This window comes from Tubulanus polymorphus, chromosome 11, assembly GCF_964204645.1.
Source record: "Tubulanus polymorphus chromosome 11, tnTubPoly1.2, whole genome shotgun sequence".
Lineage (NCBI taxonomy): Eukaryota > Metazoa > Nemertea > Palaeonemertea > Tubulaniformes > Tubulanidae > Tubulanus > Tubulanus polymorphus.
The window spans coordinates 2,337,461-2,363,022 of NC_134035.1; the positions used below are offsets into that span (position 1 = coordinate 2,337,461).

At 39.4% G+C, this 25,562-nt stretch overlaps 1 protein-coding gene across 3 annotated transcripts; it reads right to left on the reverse strand.

Annotated features, from left to right (window-relative positions):
* Positions 1-466: 466 nt before the first annotated feature.
* On the reverse strand, positions 467-25,492 carry LOC141913186 (uncharacterized). Of its 3 annotated transcripts, XM_074804656.1 has the most exons (11): positions 25,073-25,492; positions 18,557-18,794; positions 16,546-16,774; positions 15,596-15,783; positions 15,021-15,156; positions 13,498-13,515; positions 12,515-12,553; positions 10,122-10,313; positions 9,003-9,085; positions 8,152-8,334; positions 467-7,562 (listed from the first exon to the last, which is right to left on the reverse strand). In XM_074804656.1, the coding sequence occupies exons 2-11, from the start codon at positions 18,731-18,733 to the stop codon at positions 6,996-6,998; spliced, it is 1,812 nt and encodes a 603-aa protein (XP_074660757.1). In that variant the 5' UTR covers positions 18,734-18,794; positions 25,073-25,492; the 3' UTR covers positions 467-6,995. The 3 variants fall into 3 exon arrangements, with proteins under 3 accessions (XP_074660757.1, XP_074660758.1, XP_074660759.1); XM_074804657.1 differs by lacking the exon at positions 12,515-12,553; XM_074804658.1 differs by lacking the exons at positions 12,515-12,553; positions 13,498-13,515.
* Positions 25,493-25,562: the final 70 nt, after the last annotated feature.

Here is a 25,562-nt window from a genome sequence, read left to right on the forward strand (position 1 = left end):
ACATTTACATTTGTAGCTTTGTTGTCATGTAGATTTCTTGTTCCAATCACCCGAATTGATTTTGGTCTGTTTATAATAATGACTAAAAGAGAATTCCAAATTGAAGCCTTAATTACTAAGAAACATGCAAAAATCCTGGCATCTACTGGACTGGTCACTCACAACTTTTTACAAACAACTCTACAACCATGTTATCCTACTATTGGGTCACTGTCCTCATTAGTGCTCGTGCATTCACCGAAGAATTCTCATTCACAGGTTTTAGTCCAAAAGTGGTCTCATGTCGCAAATCTCGAGTTATTGGAACTGGTCTTCATCTTAAGTCTTTGCGCCCTGTCTATGGACCTGACCCCCCTGGATTGCTATAGCTCACTATAGTATTGATCCTCTGGAAACAGCAGCTAGATAAAAGACCAAAACGATTTTAAGCGCAAAATATTGAAGTCAAGAAATAATTATCATGAAATCTACTTTTAATATACATCTTGTTTGTTTTTTTAAGTCATCCATAAAAACATACGCATACAAATCAACAAGTTATTCATCATCATCATCACTTGAACGTTCTCGCACACGTACCGGTACGTTCACACACTCACATACCGGTACATACATACATACAGACATACAATATTATACACAGTAGATTCTTCTTTTGTTTATTTATAATATAATATAATTATATAAATAGATTGAATACAACACGTTTCGTACGCGATCTTGAAAATAATCTTCGCTCGTAATCCGGATGAATCGCTCGAAAGCCGCATTCATCCGACGAGGGAAAAACCCAGCAGACGCACCGTGAAATCAGGGGCGGATTTAGGGACTTATCGGTTCCTTAAAGGGCACTTCGACGTCCAAAAAGGCAGTATCAATCGTACTCCTGCACTAAAATGCACCAATTTATATCTTTGTCGACAAAATTTGTCACTCAAAAAATTTGATAGATTTGCACCTCTTGATCCGCCCCTAAAAACAGCACGAATGAACGCGTTGAACAGTAAACCTTGCTTTACTTTGAACCAAATTCTGAGCGATAAATTTCGACCGCCTGATTCGTCCTAGAGAGTATTTAAAACCCGGAAAGAGTTTTAACCAGAGTTTAAATACATATTGCACATGAAACTCGGCATAACTCATTTATTTTTCATGAGACAACAAGAATTATGTTGCTCTTTCACATCATACTACTAGCTGGTACTTTTTTTACAGAGATTCTCAACTGTTTTTACACGATATTAACACAGCAGTAAACTCCTTCCTATTATACCATTATCTTTTCATTGACCATTACGGATCAATTAAGATGATTTTGATATCTAAACGCTTCGAAATCAAAGATAAGAATCACCGATCAAACTCGAACACAAATCTAAGAACCATTGCTATAGAATATTGATTAATTTTCATGGTTGAACTCGAAACAAAAACTGCTGGTCCCAATTTGTTTGGGTAAGGAGTCTACCATACATCCTATCTTATATTGCCATGATAAATGTGCCAATTGCGAGTACAGTAAAAATCCTTTTAATGCCACTTTGGAACCAATGAAAAACATGTCAAATTTGGCGTTACGAAGAATTGTATTTTAATGAATTTGAGTGAGATTGGGCAGATTTGTTCACTGAATAATGTTGGCGTCAAGTAACAGCGGCATTAAAAAGGATAGACTTTAGAGGATTGTCAAAAGTATGAACGATGCCATCAAAAAAATTCCGATTGCTTGTCCTTAGATAACTTTATGTAAATGATAGGTTGAAATTTGGTAAAATTTTCGCGCGCATACGTTATGAATATCCCCCTAGGTTTCACATATACAGAAAAGTATGAACAATGCCATCAAAAAATTGCCATTGCTTGTCCTTAGATAACTTTATGTAAATGATAGGTTGAAATTCGGCAAAATTTTCGCGCGCATACGTTACGCACATTCCCTAGGTTTCACGTATACAGAATAAACAGTATATTAACAAGATGTTCAATGAATGGAATGAACAACTATCGTCGCATATTTCTGGGGGAATGGAAAAAACGCGAAATCCAGTTTTATGCAACGACCATTGCATTTTTGCTTTTCTTACTCGAAAAACTCAAACAATAAGCATTTTACTAATATATACATATACATATAGTGTATCGCATTTCGACAGATATTGTTTGGTAAACACATGTAACGTCAATCAGCTCAATAAAATAATGGATGGAAAATGTACAATTAAAATTCCAAGTCAATGCCCGATGATGCGAAAACCACACATAAAATCTGAAATCTATCAGCAAAAACTTTCCACTTGAAAATCAACTTCTACTTCGCGTACCGATTTAATCACGCGGTAGTAGGCAGACGCGGCAACAATTTCTCAAGTCTCAAACATATAGTTAAGTGTCACGGCAACAAAATAATCGGAGAAACAAGTCGAGTATAATAAACTGATCCCGAACAACTTCCGAATAACTGGTTTAGGCTACAACTTAGAAACATGAGATGGCGATAACGCAAAAACCAACTGTAACGCTCGAGACACGGTTAAGGTTACTTAGTTCATTTTCAACATTTTCAAATTCCTGGGTCGCATTCTAGAGTTGTGAGTTAGAGTTAACTCCGAGTTGAAGTCAGTTCAATTTCATGGAGTTCACTCTTGAGTCAAATCTTAACTGGATCCTACAGTTCCACAGTTGTGAGTTGAACCATTGATAATGGACTGATTTCAACTCAGAGTTAATTCTAACTGACAACTGTGGAACCAGGCCGTAAAGTCTGATTGAACCCAGAACTGCAGAACCGAGTCCTTTTTCGTTATAACTCTGAGTAATGTCGAGGAGATTTGTAAAACCGTTCTAGCGGGGACGTATAATGAAACTGAAACTACAGTAAGGGGAGGGTATCTATAGACTGTCAGTTCTCTCATCTCGCGACCATGAGACAACAAAAAACTTAATTTACGTAATTTACACAACAAACACGACCATCACAGATAATAATAATAATAGTATATCTTATCATACAATCACAATATAGAATATCGAACTCGACAACTGACTGATTGTTACAGCTCTAAAATCTCGCCGGAACGCAGCTCGAATACGCATTACTTCAATCAACGAATGGCTAAAGAATTATAGATTTTCTATATTCAACAGACCAGAGTGTCTAGATCAAGCGCAGATGACTCGGGCTAAAATCAGACTCAGCTCGTGCCTTCTAAGAGAACGCGTTCACACGTAAACCACTTATACGATACTAAGCATAGCACGCTAGAATGTCCTGGCCCAAAAAAAAATTGGTCGGGCCAAACAGGCAATGCCCCTTTTAGAATATGTGTGAAAATCTGTTCCAAGCCTAAGTTGGCATGGGCTAAACATGCGATTGCGGCTATTCTCAGACTTACTCGATGAATAACAAACTTCAGAGAAATACCATTCGAGCTGCTTTATCCCGAAGATCATAGTCATTTCAGCTTAAGTTGATTTCATCAATGTGCCTATAGTTTACGATGAAGCGAACAATTTTCTCGGAAAGTGTGAACTTGCGTACGATACATCGATTAGAAATGAACCTTTTTTTTTACAGGAGATGATTATCATACAAATAATATTTATTATCATACTACATGAATTCGGTCCCAAATTTTACTACCTATAAAAATGTTACGGCTATATATCATCATTCCCTGAATCATCTTCATTTGTACCTTGAAATTTTATACCTGATCAAAAATTGATATCGAAAAAAACAAAAAAAATTAATACGAAATTTCCTTTCAAACGTTTTGAATTGAATACGTTCAATGGGCGTACAAAAAGTATACACGAAATTTCGTGCCTATAAATCGCAAATGAAACCCTGGAAATCATAGCATAATTTATTAACTGAGAATAAATCATTAATGATGAATTTTGTTAATAAACAAAGAAAAATTTGGGTGAAAATGAGCGTGGGCCTGCAATAATACCATCCTTTCTCTCTCGCAATAGAGTTTCTGGTGTACTGTGCAGTGCTCGTACCTAGCCACATTTTCGGAAATCATACATTTGAAGCCAATTTTTCAAAAGAACATTTGAAAGCTGCATCTCGTCCAAGCTCAGACTCTTTCAATCCGTTAATGGATTGAATTCGAATCAGGATAACGAAAAACAAATCAGAAATGTACACACACCCAAACCGTCCAGCGCGACGGCCACAGCGCGGAAATACGCACGACCTCTATTCAGAAAAATAGGTCTAAATGAGAACACCGAATAAAACAATAAAACTCTAACTCTAAGAAACGAAAAGAGAAAAGAACGAATGAAGAAACAAATGAAATACCAAGTAAACCCTGAGAATATAAAAATCACATGTCGAATCGTTTTTTTTTTTTCTTCTAAAACTCGAAAAGCAGCATTCATAACTCGTCGATTGAGTGCAAGTGAGGTACATTTCGTTGAAAGGCGAAACGTTGCTTACTCAGTTTTAATCGTATTTATATTTCGGATAACGTCGCGCGTCGGGCTTCGTTCAATACGAACTTATATATCATTCATTCAAATGTAGAGAAACATTTTCATTTACAATTTTATACACGAACATACATAAATTCGATCTTGTTTATAACCGTGATAGGTAAGGAGGGATGGACGAGTTAGTTCCACGGTTGCGCATTATCTTGCAACGCAAACTTAATCGAACCCGTAACCGCGGAACTTGTACCCGAATTAAAGCCGCGTTCACACCAATGCCGGTCAGTCAGTTCCTATTTGGCCCATAGCCATAACGGACCAATTTAGAACGGACCAAATCAATTTTAAAATCAAGATATTTACATTGGTCCAGCGAGATACAACTCTGCGATTGGCGGAAAATTGAGTTTCTACAATTCACACACGAAGAAATAGTCCATTCTAAATTTCAGAATGGACCAAGTATTTACACTAGCAAAAAGAAGTCTGTTCTAAATTGGTCGATTCAAAATTGGAACACACTAAATTCAGAACGTTCTATAAACATTGCATGAACGCGGCTTGTATCAATCAAACTATGAATCCGTACTCATGCAGAGAGACCCCAATTGATAAATTCTACTATTCTATCGATTTCGCTTGGAAAACAAAATGGCCACCGGGTCGACGGGCAATACCGACCTGTAGCGCCATCTATGCACGAACGATGCAACCAGCGCTTTATGCCCACCATAGACAAGAACGTTCGCGCTTAGCTACGAAAGAGAGAGAGAATACATGTTACATTTAGCACCACAAATATCGTAATAGTTCTTCGCAAGAGATTCCCTGAAATTTCAGGCAATTCGTAAAGTTGTTTCGTTCGTTCGAAAAGTTGCGCCTTTTCAATCATTCATTCGTTCATTCATTTGCACGAATCTATCCACGCGCGAGGAAGTACAAGTCATTCGGGGAACCGTTTCTTAGAAATAACAGTTACTACAGTAAATTCATGGACAGCGAATACGATTGTCAAATCGTGATATCGAGTTAGAGTCGATTTGATTCGCTGCGTTCGACCGTCAACATCTGACTGCGTTGGTATCATCAACCTTTGGCATATTTCAACTACAATTTCTCATCTCAAAAATAGTAATTCAATTGAAAATGAATCAGAAACCCTTTAGCATTTGAGCATTTTCTTTACATTTTTAGGAGTAATTCAGCAGGGCTGCCAACTGAAAAGTGATATCAGTAACAATTAGTGTTCTCTTCAGTAATCAACAGTAAGACTCTCAGTAACATCTTTCATATTTCCGTTCAAATTAATCAGTAATCAACAGTAAGACCCTCAGTAACATCTTTCATATTTCTGTTCAAATTAATCAGTAATCAACGGTAAGACCCTCAGTAACATCTTTCATATTTCTGTATGCATCAAACGAATCATATCAGTATTTCTCATTGCAGAAAGTAACAAATACTGAAAATCAGGAATAGTTGGCAGCTCTGGACTAGCGGTAGTCAGGTGGTGACGGTCGAAATTGGGCAAAATTTTTTCAAAACGAACTGAAAATCTTTCCCATGGGTTAGCCCGGAGTAAAATCCGGGTATAAGACGATCAAGTGGAAAAGGAACCATTTTCTAAACATACAAACAGTCAATATCTACGCGTATTGACGTTTCTACAACGTTTTCCATATGTCCTAATGATGTCCTCTCGCGATCGAATAATCAGTCATATTTATATATATATTATATATATATACTATTTACACCACGCACACAGACGCACGAGAGATGCACCTGCAGATAATGATGACAAAAATTCAAAAGTGCCGTTCATTCTCTTAACAAAACTTCAACGACGACGACGCGCGGGCGCGTACAAATAATAATATCAATAGTAACAGAATGTGTGAACACGAGGACATCATTGAATATCCCGAACGACGCGACCCGTTGATGATAACGACGACGATGATGACGATGATGATGTGCGGTGATTGTCGAGAGATCTGATTACGCGATGCAATCTGCGCGACGAAACGGGTTTCCGACGAAACCCCGCAGCAGCGATTCCCGATTGAAAACGCTCCGCCGGCCGCTTCTATCCAGTTTACAGATTTTACGCTTTCGCGGAATATGTAGAGCTTAGCTTCTGGTCGAAACGAACGCGACAGAAAATTCCGGAAACCAATGGAAACCTGCCGCACGCAGCGCCCGTTAAGAGTGGCGTACACCACGCAGTTATAGCGTACAGCAATAGAGTAACCGCCATTTTGAATATTTCTAACAATCGAATGCGGTCGACTTCCATCGCGAATAGGTTCTGTTTGATTAACGTCGATGATCGATATAAAATTGCAACTGAACCTCTTCGCCCTATTCCGTGTATTACGAATCATTCATTCGTATATATATAAGAAATAAATGTGTTGCGTCCAGCTAGATACTGTTTATAGTATAAAATGAAATAAGACATGTTTTAAAGTTGTAGAACACTCATTCTCGATCACTCGCGCCTCACTCACTCACACACGCATGTGTTTAACTATGAACGCCACCTAATATCAAATCGACGTTTCTACGCTCGGCGTCGATAACAGAACCTTCTCCGGGTTCGTTTCGTCGTCAGCCGCCGTCGACGACGAGGATTTGGTCCGTCTGCTCGCCGCCGCCGATGTGCGAGACGGCGTCGGCGCGCGCATCGTCACGCCGGGCGACATGTGCGCGCGATTCTCGGGCGCGTGCGCAATCGACTTCACGGTCGCTAGTGGAGGCGCCGTTAATTTCGGCGTCGCCTGGTATACGAGTTCGGTTCTCGGTCGCGGAGCCGCCGCCGGTGATTCCGTGTAACCGGGCGGTCCGTGAGGTTCTAATTCGGGAGCGCTGTTACGATGCGACGACGTTTTACCGTCGGCGTCTGCGCGCTGTTGACCGGCGTGTTCCTCCGGGTCGGACAGCGTGCTGAAACGGTTCGTATAAACGTGCGATGGAGACGACGATGTACCTTCTTTGTTGCTGCTGTTGCCGTCGTCGACCTTTTTCTTATTCGAAGCGCAACACGTGTTTGGATAACAATTCTTGTCGGGTCCGCACTCGAGGGCGCAGTGACGACCTTCCTTCGGCTCGGTCAACTGAAATAAACGATTAGTAAATTCATCGAAACTGAAAGAACAAGTTCACATCTAATTCTGATGGAGTGTGGAGGTGATGGACAGACAGTGAGGTGTCTGTGCTGAGAATTGTGTTCATGCATGATTTCTATCCGCTAGAACTATTCAAAAGTGGAGACTATGCTAACACACCTTGAACCATACACATGACCCAGTTGCCCAACAGTGATTTATTCTTAAATCATAACACTGGTCTTAAATTGTTAGATTGGCTATAGAACCAAAATGAGCTTAGACAGGTCTTAAGATGCCAGTAAGATTTGTTATGGAACTAAAATGAGCTTTGGCAGGTCTTAAGTTGTTAGATTAGCTACTATAGAACCACAATGAGTTTGTAATGGTCTTTAGTCGTTAGAATGGATATAGAACTAAAATGACTTCAGACTGGTCTTAAGTTGTTAAAAACCAAAATGAAGTTGAACTGGTCTTAGGTTGTGAGATTGGCTATAAGACGAACTAAGCCGTGAAAGGGTAACTGGCCTATATTCGTTTTCACATCATGTACTCATGTTTGCAATGACTCGATTAAGACAACTAACTCTGTACTCACGTCTTCAAACTCTGGTTGTATAGTCGTGGAATGGATGCCTTCGTCGTGAAAGAACTCTTTCACCTGTTCGGCGATGCGCATGTATTCGCCGAGATTGCGACATCGAATGTGGGCAGACGCGATAATCCGATCACCGGCCAGACGCCACACGTGGAACTCGTGTACAGCCAACACGCCATCTACCTGTAAATATACAAAATAACAACACATGACAGTACCAGCGTTTACAAATTCCCTGAGTTTACCATGTGATTATACATTATTCCCCAAGTGAATCAGAGAAATTTCTAGATCCAAAATGTTACATATCCTTCAGTTTTCATTGAATCACACAGTGAAATGAAACACCTGGTCATATCTATAACATTATCAAAATTTCCTGAGTTTTCTTGTAAAAATTTCTCAAATCCCTGGTTTTCCAGGATCACCCAGTCCAGTGGTTGTCTCCACAGAGATCTCCGTCGATCTACGATCCTAGTGTAACCAACATCAGTACACTAAGTTTCTTGGTGAAGTCATTGCCCACTCTGAGTACTAGCCCTAAGGTTCTTGGTGAATACATTGGCCACCCTGAGTACTAGCCCTAAGGTTCTTGGTGAAGTCATTTGCCACCCTGAGTACTAGCCCTAAGGTTCTTGGTGAATACATTTGCCACCCTGAGTACTAGCCCTAAGGTTCTTGGTGAATACATTGGCCACCCTGAGTACTAGCCCTACGGTTCTTGGTGAAGTCATTGGCCACCCTGAGTACTAGCCCTAAGGTTCTTGGTGAAATCATTGGCCCACCAGAGAACTAGCCCTGTTCTTTATCCCGTCTACTGCCCGAATTTCCTTCAGTCGATCGTAACTTACATTCTGTACGAGTCTATCCTGGATTTCTTTCACTTGTATATGAGTAGGTACGGTTTGTAGTAGAATTAAACTTGTCTCTTTTACTGAAATATAAAAACAAAGCTGTAGCGAAATCGAAAAATCAATGGAGACGAGGCTTCGAGTCAGACAGACGCGCGTAAGAACTGCATGTCATTTCATAGAAAGGTGTCTTTGATCTTATTTTCATGGACTGAAGCTGCTGGAAAAATGGATATTCTTTGAAATCAAGCCGAAATATATCTGAAAATTCGTACAACTTTTATCTCGGTAATTTCACATTTTTTTATCTCATTAACAGCAGTCTATGGGGTACATTCATAGTACGAGTACCTGTTGACTATTATCAAAACTATGTACGATATTTACAAAACTTTATCAGATATGGCTAAGAACCACGAGTCCATATAAACTCTTAATTAATACTTTGGTCTTTAGCAATGTGCACAACACTCACAGATAACACAATCATGATACAAAGGTTGAACTAGGAAAAGATGAAGACAAAGGCCCAAATAAGGCATAAGCAGAGACATATACCAAGATTTGGGGAATGCATTTGCGGTCAAATCATTTAGGCTATTTGACTCAGAAGCTTTTAGGCTGATATTTACAGCCCTTTGAAATATAAGACGGGCTGTCCAAATGCCCTAAGAGAGCCCTCTAGATCAGCCCTAGAGAAGTTCCTTTTCGTTGAACTCAAGCCCAACATACATGATCAAAGGCAATACAGAAGACACAGAACCATGTTTCTGAACATTTGCTTGTGTCGTTTGCTTGATTCGGTTTACGGGAAATCCAGATCAAAGTCACGATTGCTAAAACACTATATCCGTGTTGAAGCGATGTAGAGAGAATCCGACAATAATAACGGAAAAAACAGTCCGAAAATGTAACTGAAGCTAGTAGTTTCCACTATATCCTATTAGTCATCTTCAGGAATAATGATTCTGTTTTTTCGTTATTATTGTCCGATTCTCTTTAAAGTCATTTTCTTGTATACTAATGAACAAATATGCTGCAAATATCGTCCGGATTTTCGGATTAGCATATTCACCATTCGGTGAAAACTGCAAAGACGGACGAACACATGTGACTTACGTAGAGGTATGGCAGACGCGAGCATGATGAACACCATCACCATACTGAGTCCCGGATCGATGTAGTACTTCCAGTCGCCGTCGACGAGCCAGATCACCAACGCCGATATGATCACGATCACGGAGCCGAGAGCGTCGCCGAGTACGTGCAGGAATACCCCTCGCATGTTCAACTGAGAACTGGCGCTTTCTTCTGCAAATACGCGATAAAACACGAAATATATATTATTCATACTTGTGACAAATCAAAAATGCAATGCGTCGTTCAAAATGTACATATCCTGACTGAAGAAGTTTGATGCTATCGTAACGAATTATTAGGCTAAAAAAGATTGATACCTTGTTTCTGTCTCATTTCTGCCGAGCTTTAAAGTTAACCCGGCCAGTCGCCTATCTACCCTGTACATAACTTCTTTTTTTTAAAATCATGATCAAGTTAACTATAACACAACTGGCAGCTATAGAAATATACCGATCACAAATTTCATTGCAGGTTACATAAGTGACCTGGCCAATTAGCAGAAACAAGGTAAACATCTTTTTGACCTTATTGCGTCATTTTATAAGAATTCATGACACGTTCAAATAGTGAATAAACAAGAGAATGCTCTAAACTGTTATCATTTTTTTGGATATTCCAGTTTCAAAATTTGTTAGATTTGTAATTAAGTAAATAGGCTTTCGCCCGAAAATAAAGAGACCAAGTGAACAAGTGCTTTAGGATAATTTATACGAGCATCGATCTGTAACCTGGCATAACCACCTGCTTCAGATATTCATTCAACATTTTAGTATGGACCGTGTCTCTTCAGAACAGTGGCCAATAAAATTACTACGTCTATATACCTCCCGGGATTTGTGGTTAATTAGGAAAATAAAAATGTCCCAGGCGGGTGAACAAAACGAACAGAGTCTGAATGATTAGAATTGAAATTGAATGTCTGAAGGGTTGAAGCTACAGATTGATACATGCTTAATGGAGGCATTGAACTTCTCTAGCAGAAGATAAAATACAGTATTGTAAGAACAAGAATGTCAACACAGAAGCATGTCTATACATATGTATGCACATATCTGTACATGCTACATGCACATATCTTAACATGTAAATAGCTGTACTAATTGCATATACATGTATATACATTTACATGTTACGTGAATGGACACGCTACATGGACATATCATGGAGTAATCAGATGAATTACTCCAAGTCTTAACATACTACTTGTACATGTCTAGACATTTACATGCATGTGTCTGGACATGTATATACATGTACATGAACATGCTTCATGCACATTATATACATGTCAATAAACATGCTAGATGTACATACGTATCTGTACATGTTACATGCACATAGCTATACATGTACGATGCCAAGAACACTTGATCTATAATACATGCCAACTCATAAATTGCCAGAAAACTATTGGACAAACAAACAAATCAACAAATACAGACAAGACAAACTAAAAAACATGTGCGAATAAGAATTTCTTGCAGCATAACAATAATTTTGAAAAAGAAGGCATTCCCCACTCGAGAGACAACTGCGACAAATTGTAAAGCTACCACCAAAACTAACGACAAGTTCAAATCATTTAGTTTTTTTTAGTTTTGTCTTAATTTTTAGAAAATTTCATTCGTTGAAGTGACCGTGTACACATTGCAGCGAGTGAATAGGGTAGAGATAGTGCGTAGGATAGCGACACCTATCACCGAGCATGAGCACTGCTAACACCGCACTTGCGGGGTATTTAACTACGCGAAGCGAAGCCATCCTAATTCGGCAGAAGTCGGCGAGGTTTATTGCGCAATTCATGGAATCGAATAATTGGAAATGCGAACAAATTTGGAAAGTTCCACAAACGATATCGAAGAACGCTTGCTCCTCGTGGCTGTGTCGGTCGAACTTACTTAAATCACAGTTCGTAAGATTGTTTATCTATAAGACTACGAGAACTGGGATGTTTTGGCACAGGCGAAGTTGGCCCGGATCAGACCGGAGTCAAATTTCGCCCGCGTTTAATTGGAGAGCGCGTAAATCAAACGTAAATCACTCCCTCGTTGGTAAAACGCCGTTAAAATGATGTCGTTTGCAAGTGAAGTGAGTCACTTCCACAACAATTTAGCATTCATATGCAAAAACGCTTGCGTGATCGCAGCTTATATCGTCGACTTATCCAAACGGTGCCTTACACTTGGTAGGCTACAAATTGGGACTAAAAACATAGAGAAACGGCTTAAGTGAGTTCGACCAACAGTTACGTAAGATTTTTGAATTCAAATGAGCGCGGAAATTTCCGGTGAAAATAACTATGCAGGGAAAACCATTTGAGCAAGCGTATCTCGATAACGATGGATATATCATCGTCTGGAGTCGGTACCAACCTTCGAAACGAGCTTCCAATGAACTGGGTTGTTCAGGGCCTACGGGATACACATACAATTACATAATCGCTCGATGAACTTTTAAACAACATTCTATATATTCTTAAAGATATCGAAATCCTGAGCTTGTTTTTCACTCTGCACATTGATCGGCGCGCACGGAAAGACGAAAGACATTTCACGTATAATTGTTAATTTCTCGAGTTAACGCCTAGTGCTTTTACGTTTGTTAAAATACATGCAAATTACGTGACGAGTAACATGACATTTACGTCGTTAAGATCCATTAGAATTCTAAAAATTGATTTTTTTGGAAAATAAGTGCGAACTTGAACCGATAAAACCTGAATGTACTTGAGTATTAATAAGTGCTTAAAATATGACGAAATCGAAATCAGTTTTCGGAACGCGAATGTCATGTTTTTAGATTTTAACCGAGGACCTAGCTCCATATAGTTACGGGTTGAAGAAACTTTGACTACGAAGGCAAAATATAGACTAATCTGGAGCCGGGTCCAAAGCAATGGCATCTAATGACTATGTACATATCTCGGCTACTACGTACATGAAGTGGTTTTTTTCAAACCAAAACAAAAAGAAAAAATAGTAAGACAAAGCAAGAAAATATTATATAGCAACAACAGTTTCAAACAGGCATTTGACTATAAATAACTTCATAATCTTTTAAATTGTTCGATAGAAATAAGATTTTTTTTTAAATAAGAAAAAAAAGAATATGAAAAATAACCCGAATCGGACCAATTTTTGACAAATGTCATTGCTACACACACGTTAAAGTGAAAGGAGATAAATTGAGAAAAAACAAAGAAGAGAAAAAAATGAACTGAAAAACGTTATTGTGAAAATAGGACGTGACGAAATGAAAGTGGAGAAATAAGGGATGAAGAAAAAAATGGGAGAACGTATGGAGAAAAACACGCGGAAAGAATCGCGGGTAATGAAGGGTTTTAAACGAACGTTACCTTTCTCTAAAAACTTCACTGAAAAAATCATCGAGAAAATGCAAAATGTAAGACAACACGTAATAACGATAAATCAAGAAAAACGGCAGACGATAATAAGACAATGTAATGCAATACAGCAGCAGACCCGGGGCCGGTTGCTCAAAGATTTGTCAAAGTTAACCAGTGGATAGTTGACATGGTGACAATTAAAAGTTCATTGTTGCTATGGTATTTATCCGCCGGTTATCATCTTTAACCAACTTTTGAACAACCGGCCCGAGACTACCTGATATCTGACCACACTAGATTGATATATCTCTAATTCTAGAAGTTTTTACCAAAATGAGAGTAATTTGACTTCAAAATTTATTGAAATTGGACTAGAAATTATTCTGACTTCAGGAGTATTGTGATATTTTATGGTAGTTGAGCTCTTAACACGTTCTCTGCGACCGTTCTCTGGTGCCGCCCCCAGATTGCCACGACGAGTTATACTTTTAGTCGACAGTGAACGTGTCAAAAAGAGGAGACCCAACTCTCAAATAGTAGCCGTAGTCAGGTCTGAATATACACAATAAAACTAAGGACACCGTCGGAAATAATTTGCCGATCGAGTCAGAGATGTTCGTTAAATCGACCGGCGACTAATTCCGACCGTTAATTCTGTCTATCAAAATTTTGATAAATATCGAAGTACACGACCGATAGTAGAAGAGCGACCACGAATCTCACGACGATGAAAGTACAGTTCGGTAAATCTATAGCGTGCGTAGATTTGTGGTCACCCGCTATCAACTCGACTAAGCTACGTTATTTATACATTCGAAACACCGTGAAGCATGCGAACATGCGCTGAGTTTCATCGTCAGATAAAGAAATGAAGAGAAGAGTTTACGGCCAGAGAAAAATTGTCATTGAATCAGCGTTTTGAAATCAACCTTAACAGTACTGGGGCCGTTTGGGGGGGGGGGGCCACTTATCATCGAATATGCATGCATCCCTCGAGGTAAGTTAACCTTTACAGTACTAGGGCCGTTTGGGAGGGGGGCACTATTCATCAAATATGCATGCATCCATCTGGTAGTATAGTAGATTCATTGGGTCATACAAAACGCTTAAATCGGCATCTACAACAAACGCTCCCTTAACACTGCTGTATATGGAGCTGAATTGATATAGCGAACTGCAGTACAGTTGGTCCAGGGAGGTAATGAGCAGTCGACCGGGAAAGAGCGTCAGAATCGAAAAGGATCGGACAAAGAAAAGGTTTCAGACAGCGGATTAGAGGGTAGAAGGAATCATAGCCGAAGGTCGTAGAAACAAAGGTAGAAAATTGCTTCAGAAAACAGGGGCCAAATTGAAGATATGTAATTGATTTAATAGAGTTTTGATCGGTTCAGAATAGGAAAGTTTTACAGTACGAGGTGATTCAGTGATTAGGTGAAGCGTTATACGGCGAGTACAGAAAGCAGCTCTGGTATGTGAGGAAGAGGAAGGATCAGGCGTGGATTCCTCGATCGTACGTTACGCGGCGAACTCACCTTCTTCGTGTTTCGGTTCTTCCTTTTTACTTTTCGAGAATTTCTTCAAAAATCCGAAAGGTTTGCCGCGCGTTTCTACGTCGGGCAGTTCGTCGTCGGGACTGCCGGGCTTCGAAGTCGCCGTGTTGTCTGGTACCTGCCGGTGAAAATAATAATAATAGTAATAATAATAATAATAATAATAATTTAACTTAATAAGTTAACTAAAAACCTATGTTGAAGTTTCTTTTCAAGGTAATGTAAAGGTCTATATATGATGATTATCTTGCAGTCACGTTCAAGAGGACTAAGCTTTTCAAACCCTTCTGAATTTGCCGACTAAAACCCAGTAGCAGGTGGTAGGGTCTACGCTATTATCTGAGCTTTAAGCGCGGCACATTTGGTAATTGAAATAGAGTGAAAATTATCTAGTATATTATCATTATCTATTCGCGAAATGCGAGATCCAGTTTGACAGATACGAGTCAGAGTTAGAGTCATAAAATTCATTAATTTTCAATGAGTAAACTCTTGAGTCAAGTCTCTACTCCGAATGGTGGAACCGGGTTCTGATTTTCGGTTGAAATTCAAATTACCTGTATAACAATACTGCCGGTTTCTCCGTTGCATAGTTGTGGCGGTGATTTCACCGAATCGGGAGAATCTACTTTCGGTAATAATTTATCCTTGTGTCCTCCGTGCGAATGGCCGTGCCCTCCGCCGCCGCCGCCACCACCCCCGCCATGAGAATGGCCGTGTCCGCCACCCCCGCCGTGAGAATGACCTGCGAAATGGAAACAGATATACATATGAATTGTAAAAATATATCGTAAAAGTCCGGCTATATGCAAAATATTTGAATTCAAATTTATTTCAAAATTGGAATCTTAATAAATGTATCACAGCGAAGGTGTTAAGATTAACTGTTGTTAGTTAGGATATTGTTTATTAAGAGTGGCCGGAAATAAGTCAATTTACTTATTGAAAAGTGTATGTGTCACAGATACACGAGATGAAGTCACGAGATGAAGTCACGTGTTGGAGATAGAGAGATAGATAGAGAGAGAGAGTGTGTGCATTACTAACTCTTATCTTATATAAATATAAATACACGTCATACTCATCACTGCTATGAATACCTAGCATAAACCTTATAGATATACATTGTGTAATCAGAATCACGATTCTGATGAAATGAGAGGGAGAAAGAATTTTGGAAGGAAAAAGGCATGCCCCCTTACACTTCATCTACCGAGTTTGCCTCCATACTTTAATGAATATCTGAAAACGTTTCCCTCTCACGGGGTTCATAGCATCAATGCTTGGGCTTAAGTGAACACTTTGTAAGAGCTTTTTGCATAAAAGCAGGTACTTTATAAAGGCAAAAGAGAGACTCTTCTATTGTATCCTAATCGGCGACTCAACATAAATCATCATCAAAGCCAATATGTTTAATACCGGCAATAATATTCCCCTATTTGTCCATAAAAATAATCAGTGACACCCCGAGTTAAAAAGTAAGCACTTTTTAAGCTAGCGATCTTACCGTGCCGATGAAACAGCGCCAAACCGATCAGATTGACTAAGAGTCCGACGGCGCCGACGATGAGAAGCAGTTTCGGTTCGCGGACCGGTTCCATTTCGATGAACCGCTGCAGAGATTCGACGATGATCGTGAAGCACAACGCGATGAGAAAAACCGTGTTCACTAAAGCACCTAATACTTCGGCGCGTTGCCAGCCGAACGTGTTCTTTTGCGTATGCCATTTCGATATCTGTATAAAAAGAAGACAAGAAGTGAAATTGTTATCAGAAATTTGATCAATTCATACAGGATCCCTACAGATCAGCCATTCCTGGATATAAGGGAGTTTTTATTTGGAGGAAGCATCTGCATCACTATTTTATCCCAATTACAGTAGACTCATCCTAAATGAGTGCTGTTTATCTATCTCGTTAAACCGGTAATTTTATGGTCTCATAAGAAACTTTTTCATCCTATACACTACCTGAACTCAGTTTTGAATTTGATAACCACCCAATTGGGTAAAAACGAATCCAGATCCCAACTGTACCGATTTAGGCGTAGTTTACTGTACAACTTTAAACTAGACAAACATTTCTAATTGCCTATTTCTCAAAATTAAAGGAGTTTCAGGCATTTTTTGCTCAAATTAAAGCCCCTTTAAAGCATTTTCTGTTCAGCAGTAGAGAGTTCTAGGGGACCTAGAACCTAGAACCTTGCTTTAGCGGTTTCGAAATTTCATACACGTTCAAACCAAGGACTTTAGATCATTTTAGATAGAGTTCATGCTTAAACCCACGTCAAACAGTCTGCGTCGAGTTGGTCTGGACTGGAATCACACTATACACGAAGGGGCCTTTTTGACGCTAGTTTTTGTAAGGACCGAGTGACACTCTAAATAATTGAAATCTTATCAGTCGAAAAACAAATATATCAATTGGCGTATTCAGGTTCGATTACATTGTTTCGAAGCGTTCCAGGTCAAAGAATTGCTCTAACTCAATCAATCGCGATAAACTAATATATCAATTACGTAATGACAACAGAAAGGTTTTACCAATGAATATTTTCACCAATGAACCTAGAGATATCTAATCGCGCAAACCAGGGACCTATTTTCTATCGAATGGTCGAAATTTACAATATGTCAACGCAATTTTGCATAAACTCGTATGTTTAAAACCCTTTCAGTGCGTCTAGTACATAGCATCTCTACTAAAACATGGCAGCAACCGTGAAACATAGTGAAATATTAGTAACCGACGATACACTGTGCTGTAGTGTAGACGCATTATAGCTGTATGCCTGTTATACGACTACACTGGGGTAGAATTTTTTTAATGTTTTCAAATTGTTTCGAACACTTTAGGGCGAGAATTAGTCAGCATTGAAAGGGTTAAGTCACTCCGCAAAAATTCCTCCCCCAGGCTCAGACTATCAGACTGTGATATCTGTTATTAAGTTCATACACTGGCCACTGTTCATATGTAAGCACGCACGAATGTCTCTTTCATACAATGTCATACGTATATACATACATAAACCCACGCTTTCTTATAGATAGACACTATTGTGGTTTTCCGGCCATCCACATAATTTCCAATTCCAAGAATCGAATTTTTAAGATCCGTCAACCCACTAGGCCTCAGTCATCGCATTATTTTTTATAGATTGATAGATTTGGAGTTTCTTGTACATTCTTAAAACAATTTGGTAACGTGACTATCATGGGATACTCCCCCGATACAAACAAATGACACAGGATTCATAACATAGTAAGACTGGGGCATAAGTAAGCACTTTCATAAGGCAAAGTGACACTTCTCAGTCAAACTCTCACTCAAAACAGTGGAACTGGATCCAGTAGCTTTGACTCATTAAAAATGAACTAATTATATCTCAAAGTTAACTAATTATATCTCAAAGTTAACTAATTATATCTCAAAGTTAACTCTAACTCATAACAGAAGAACTGAATACAGTTAACTAATACAGTTGACTCGAGACCGTTGAACTGAGTCCGAATACTTACCCGAACCGACGCGAATCCGACGACTAGCGCCACCACATCGGACAGCATGTGAAACGAATCGGCAACGAGCGCGATCGAGTTGGCGATGTAACCGACGGTGATCTCGACGACGAAGAACGACGCCGTCAAGCCGAGCATCGTCAGCAGACGACACGTTTTACCCGTATAACGACCCATTATGTGACCACCAGGCGGCGCTGCGATGAACCGACGATCAAAATATGGAAATATGGAGTATCTGAAACGAGTCAAAGTTAAATACAATTAAACAGATTGAGTCATCAATATTTATGAGTCTAAATTTGTTTTCTAATTCAATTTAATTGAAGAGTAAGTCATTTGATAAGTCGTTACTGAAATCGTGTTCATTTTCCTGAAGTCTAAATTTGTATTTCTAATGCAATTTACTAAGTGTAAAACATCATCGCGTAATGCGTCACTATTTTTGAATTACAAGGGCCATTGTAAAGTACAATTTGCAAATTCCCTGCCTCGCTCAGGATAGATTCGGGGAGTTATCATCGCTGTGATGATGGGTAATCTAGCACGCGCGATGATCAAACCAACGATAGGCCTTCTACGCAACTTGCAACTTATCGCTTCAAAAACATTCAGAACCGATAAAAATTACGTCGAAAATGATGAAATAAAGAATTTTTGCCGTGTCATCGGTCGAGGTCGACGACACGATCACACAGCTGTTCACAGTTAACACTCCTAATTCACTAAAATCAATAATCCCTAATGATTTATACTAGTAATCATCGCTGCTGCGACACCTGCACGTCCTTCAACATCAGACAGATGTTCACTATCGGACGCGACACACGCACGTAACCATTTAATTATCTATTAATGAAGATCGAGATTAGTTTCTTTCCATTCCTCTGGTGAGGGAACGGGGCGATACTGGCCGGTTCGAAAAACACCGTTTCTTGATTTCAGCAAAGAGGTCCGAGACGAACCTGCCATTTTAATACATAGGCCAATTTGGTTTTCACCAAAAATTTACGATCATAAATAGTATGATATTGATTGAACTCGAAATTATTCTGATTTTGATGAGAGTATTTTGATATTCTAAGGAGTTAATAGAAACCTCTCTCAAATAGTAGTCATAGTCAGGTCTGCCTTGTGAACCCTGGGTTGACACGGCTAATGGCTGAAAATTAATCCGCTAAACCTCTCGAGTCTGAGAAGTTCTTAACAAAATCTACCAAAAGCTATGCTTTGCGTTATACTTTCAACTACTAGTACAGCTTAAGGCCTAATACTCACTTTCTAATCATCAAGGTTCTCAAACAGATTATTTACAATGAATGAATGAATGAAGGTCGATTCAACTGAATGGTCGTATAATTAGTTATTAAGTAAGTTATGCGTAATAGTTTTTAGGGCCGTGCAAAACAATTCAATCAATGCCAACATGTCATTATTAGAATGAATCCTGAAGAATGCTGGATTTTTAAGGAGGCATTTGACAACACGTAAAGCGCTCTGAGCAACCTGGTTGTATTTAGCACTACATAAATCGCATTATTACGATTATCATTATTATTATCCTAATAGGACAAAAATGAAATACTTAACAAGTCGTGATGGTTGGGGAATCTGTGAGCCTGATTACTCAATCATCATAATTTGTGTCCATACTATGTTAATAGGCTACAAATTCAGATAAAAGGTCGATGTCCAAAGGCCTCGATAAAATCAGAACATGATCGACATACGGGCTAACCTGAGCCAAGCGATCACACACGCAAACAATTTGGCCCAGGTCAAACTAGCCGAAAGGATGTACTGCGTCCTAACGAGTTCAGTTAACCGATGTCACAAATATAGAACTAATTTACTTTCTCATAGACAAGGAGCATAAATACATTATATACTGGCTGTGAGTTGGAAACCGGTCGTACGCATTTCCTGAGCTGAATAATTAATTACGAGCCGATATACGAACCAAACTGGTTCCGAGTTTTCAGCATCGAAACTGGCCTGATATACGTCTTACCGGGCCTAAACAATATTACTATCTAATCATCGGCGAGGCTGTGTATAACGAGCCGCCCCCTACCTCGCTGAAAATGAGACGGCGGCACTGAGCTACTAGCGCCTAGCTACTAGCGCCGAGCTACTAGCACCGAGCTACTAGCGCCAGGCTTAGAATGAACAATAGCAATGAAAAACATAGTGGAGCGAGTGCAATAATCAAACTGGAACTGAGACTAAACTATAATAAAGCTGTCTACATATGTACTAATACGCCTTTCAAATTTACAGACATACAATTTTAGACTTAATTCATACAAAGGTTTTGTTTGGGGCAATGAATTATACAAACAACATACATTTCAACATTCATTAGAATGCACTTCGTCTTTTTCATTGGGCCTTATTAGACCTAGTGGTTTAGTCTAGATAGACCTCGATCTCTGAAAATCCACCAAGGCCTTAACTCAACCAATGCTACATCAACGAAATCCGGCATTAACGGCGCTGATTCAAAGTTTGGTAATGAGTGGTGAATCCAGGGGGTGTGCGTAGGGGTCTGGACCCCTAATATTTTGAGGCCCCTGAAAAAATTCCATCCACAAATATTCCTACATCCATATTGTTAGTATATATATATGTATGAGTATAATATGAACATGAAGTGTGCCCACATGTCTGACATACACCTAGTAGTTAGATCTAGATAGACCTTGATCTCTGAAAATCCACCAAGGCCTAAATTCAACCAAAATGTTACATACACAAGATCTGGCACGAACAGTATTTCGCCGATTCAAAGTTTGGTAACTGGTGCCGGATCCAGGGGGCATCCATGGGGGTCCGGGACCCCCTCATATTTTGAGGTCCCTAAAAAATTCCATCCTCAAATATTCCTACAATCATATTGTTAGTATATATATGTATGTGTATAATATGAACATGAAGTGTGCCCACATGTCTGACATACACGCCGATTATAGATTTTCCATTTTTTCACCGGCTGAAAAAAGAAAACCAGCAGCACACCATTCTGTTCATTCGTACAAATTATGTCCGGTTCGCAGGTTTGTTCTATGCGTCTCGCGTTGTACTACATTGTATTGAGAGATATCGAATGAAGACATTCGCGACAATTGTACTTCGTAATTCGCGTGTATATACAAAAACGAAACGTCGTCGAAATTGAAAAATCGCGAGCAAATATTTTCTATGTCTGTACGTATCGAGCAGACAATATAAATCATTAGACCTCTAGCGAGCGAGCGGTATTCAAAGTTTACGTTGTACGCCAAAATTAGTATAAACACTTTATTTTCGACTAAATACACCCCTAGCTCGACACTGTATTTAGTAGATACGACGATTTCATGGAATTAGGTTTCATGTCTCATGACTCGAGGCTTCGAACAATTTCTTCGCGAAGCATTCAAATCGATGAATATTCATCCTATCAGGATTTTAATTTTCCTGGATTTTCCCCGCCATAACCATTGATATATATATATATTTCGTAATGATTAACAATAGGTAGAGTATAGGCACATCGACATCGCATACAAACCACAAATTACAGTCAGTATCACAAATTAATATACTTACATGAGCATTCGGTGTAAGAATTAATCACACGTCTGAATAAATTACTAACTATTTTGTGGATGATTACTACTCCTGAATGCCGGCCACCACCGACCAAAAGCTGGCGGATGATAAAGGGCTTTGTTAGATGTTAGACTTGTTTGCACGCGGTCTCTCTTTATGTTATTACGCTCGAAACAGATTAATTGGTATTAAAAGTCTATTCGGACCGAGAGAGAGAGAAAAGAGGAGAGAAGAGAGGAGAGTGCGTTGTAGACAGCAGCAGCGTACAGCGTTCACTGTTGAACAGGTTGTTGCTGTGTATTTGCACCCAGTCGAGTCACTCGCTGCCACTGATGCACGAAGACCACGAGTTGCACACACTCACTCACTAGTTCTAGTGTATCGATACACCCCTCACCAATCTGGCGACGTCGGTCGGTCGGCCGTCTCACTCATCTCTCAATTACCGAAATCAAACATATTATACTCATCATCTCTCAATCTATCGCCGAATTCAAATACATTTCTCTAGCCTCATGGAATGAACCAACCTCGAAAAAATTTAAATCCACTCATTTTCAATTGAGAAATTAATAAAAAGTTATACTTGTCCCTTTAGGCCTGTTACGACTGTTACATTGTCAGAAATCACTCAGAGTCCGAGTATCAAATCTTTCAATTTTTGTCCAGGGTGTTCCGAGTTTAAGTCATTCACCGGCCCGTTGAGCAGTCAAGTTTTACCATCAATACTAAGCCCATTTCAGTGCTAACCGAACAATACTCTTATCATTCAACAGGTAAGACCAGTATTTGAATGACATCACCGATGGGCCCAGGTAGGCCTACTTCAGATTTCCTTTCAAATTTAGTAACTTTCATCCGAAGAACTTCGATATTTTTGGACGAGATTTTGTCGCAGACTTTTGGGATGAAATCTGCGTTTAAATTCTGAACTGACTAGTACGACAACATGAAAATATGATATCATCATTGCTTATGACACGTACTTAGGAAAATAAACAGATGCCACATACACCCTTAAATGTACAATTCATTCACAGGTCTATTGATTACTACTAGCTCAGAGTCAATAATATACAGGCTAAAAACAGTGGACTTCAATAACAGGTTCAGTAAAAATGAGGCAAGCACATTTCTGATTGTAGAAGCTTTTTTTTAAAAGCATTTTTGCAAGGAAAAAGTGACACTTTTCTTTATTATCCAAGACCACAGCCCTCGTCCTAATCCACAGAAGCCCAAGACACTGGTACCTGACAAATCTTGATCTTTAAACTTCTTAATTCTGTATCTAGTGGGATTTTTGTCATCACTTTATGAAGTTTTTTTTTTCATTCGGTGAAAAGTAAGCACTTCTTACGGCAATTATTTCACTTCTAAGCGCTTCGGATTCTCGCTATGATTCCCGCGTAGCCGAATACCTGGAAGCTAATTCTACAGGGAATGAATGCTCGTTTCGACATAGTACTCTAAATAACGACTAATGGGGTAACACACACCGAGTTAATGTATAACTACAGTCCAGGAACTAAAACTATGACAAAAGGTTCAAATCGCTAAAAATCGCTGATACCGTCAATAACTAAAAAATAAGTCCAGATCAAACGTGATATTTGTGTAAGATGAACATGAAGGAAAACCCAAAATAAAACCCAAAATAATTCGACCAAAGTTCTCGATTGAAAGTGTATTTCGAATCAACGTTTCGACTATAAACTAATATCATTTAGAAAATATCCACGCAAACACTGATTAGATTCATAGAGGGTAATTGAAATAGCCCGATAAGGTAGGACTATAGGCCGAATGGATAGGCTAACACTGACCTGATTTAACCAACTACAATCCTTATAGGATCGAACATTCCAAGAGAATGTTCTTAACCTACAGCGCCGTCATTAGGGATCATATTCACTGGCCCCACAATGCCGAACAATGTCAATCTCCTGAAAGCTCATAGGGCCTATTCATTTCATAGAGACAGAATAATGTCCCAATCAGGGAAATATAAACCAGTTCCAATTTTAGACAAGTCCGTTTTGATAGGGGATAGGGTAAGACCCCTTCTTACCATATCTGACAGACCTTACCCTGACCCTTACCCTTATCTGCTCCTATCCTCGGAAGAGCATTCGTGAAGTCAAATAGGCCTATGTCAAACAAGAAACTAAGCCCTGTTTAAAAACTGAAAGCTTCGTGCCAGGCGATGTCTAAACCTACGGAAAAATATTTCTTTTTTACATGAAAGTGTCGTCTTTCTCTCACCACAAAGATGTCACAAAAACTTATCTTCGCGACAGCTGCACAACTGTGACAAGCACGAGGACGACTCTTATCTCGTTCACGTACCACCGGAACAGAATACCAAGTCCAAAACTGACGACGATAGTATCGCAAATCGCGGAAATACAATGTGCGATATAAAATGTGAAGGGGCCTGACGCGAAATTCAACCCATTTTCAAACCCCCCTTATATAAATCTACACTTTTTTAAGCATTATTGACAGAAAGCGAGACGTGGCCAATTCTATGAATCGGTTTAATCAGATCATCTCGGAATTAGACCTTAAGAGAATGGTTATTAGGCCTACAATGAGAAAATAGACTTTAGCACAATGTAGTAGACCAGACATTGTGATATCTTTAATTGTAGTAGTTTGCACCAGCAGAATTGAGAGTAATGTGACATTAAAAACAGTAGTTTGAATAAATTGAAAATGAACTAGACTATTCTGATTCTCAAGGAGCCTATGTCGTAGTTGAGGTCCTTGTTGTTCTCTCTCCCTCTCTCAAATCATAGTCATACCGAGAACAATTATCAAAAAGATAACATTTGGAACAATTTGAAAACTCGACGGAACATCTGATGTCATAGGCCCACCCGAACCGAACCACTGTCAACCACAAACCTCCAAAATACTCACCAGCAGTTATTTTCTCTTCTTTACTATACACAAAGCAATCCGACCCGTTTATTCCTTCATGAGCCGAATTTAAATTCTCCTCTAACTCGTAGTCGTGCTCCAGCTCGGGACGTCCAATGACGAATTGTTAAATAGTAGTTTATAAGAGATGAAGAATTTTGCACTCAACCCAATAAATCCACAGCTCATTGCTTGCACCCGGCGGGGTAGGGCTGAGAGAGTGCACGGAGATCACTCGTTCCGGAGCCGATTCGACGTAAATCCTGATGCGAATTTTACCGTTAACGCACTCGTGGTATCCAGTAAATGAAGCTGTACCGATCCGAATAGAGATGTTTCGTTTTCCGAGCCGTTATAACGCGATAAGACGCGTTTGTTTGCTGTAAAACGGCGCCGAGCGTAAACACACAGTGTACCGACTGATTCTCGCCTCTTAACACCGGAGACCGGCTTACACCGTCCGGTGGCGCCGCCATCCGGGTAAATTAGA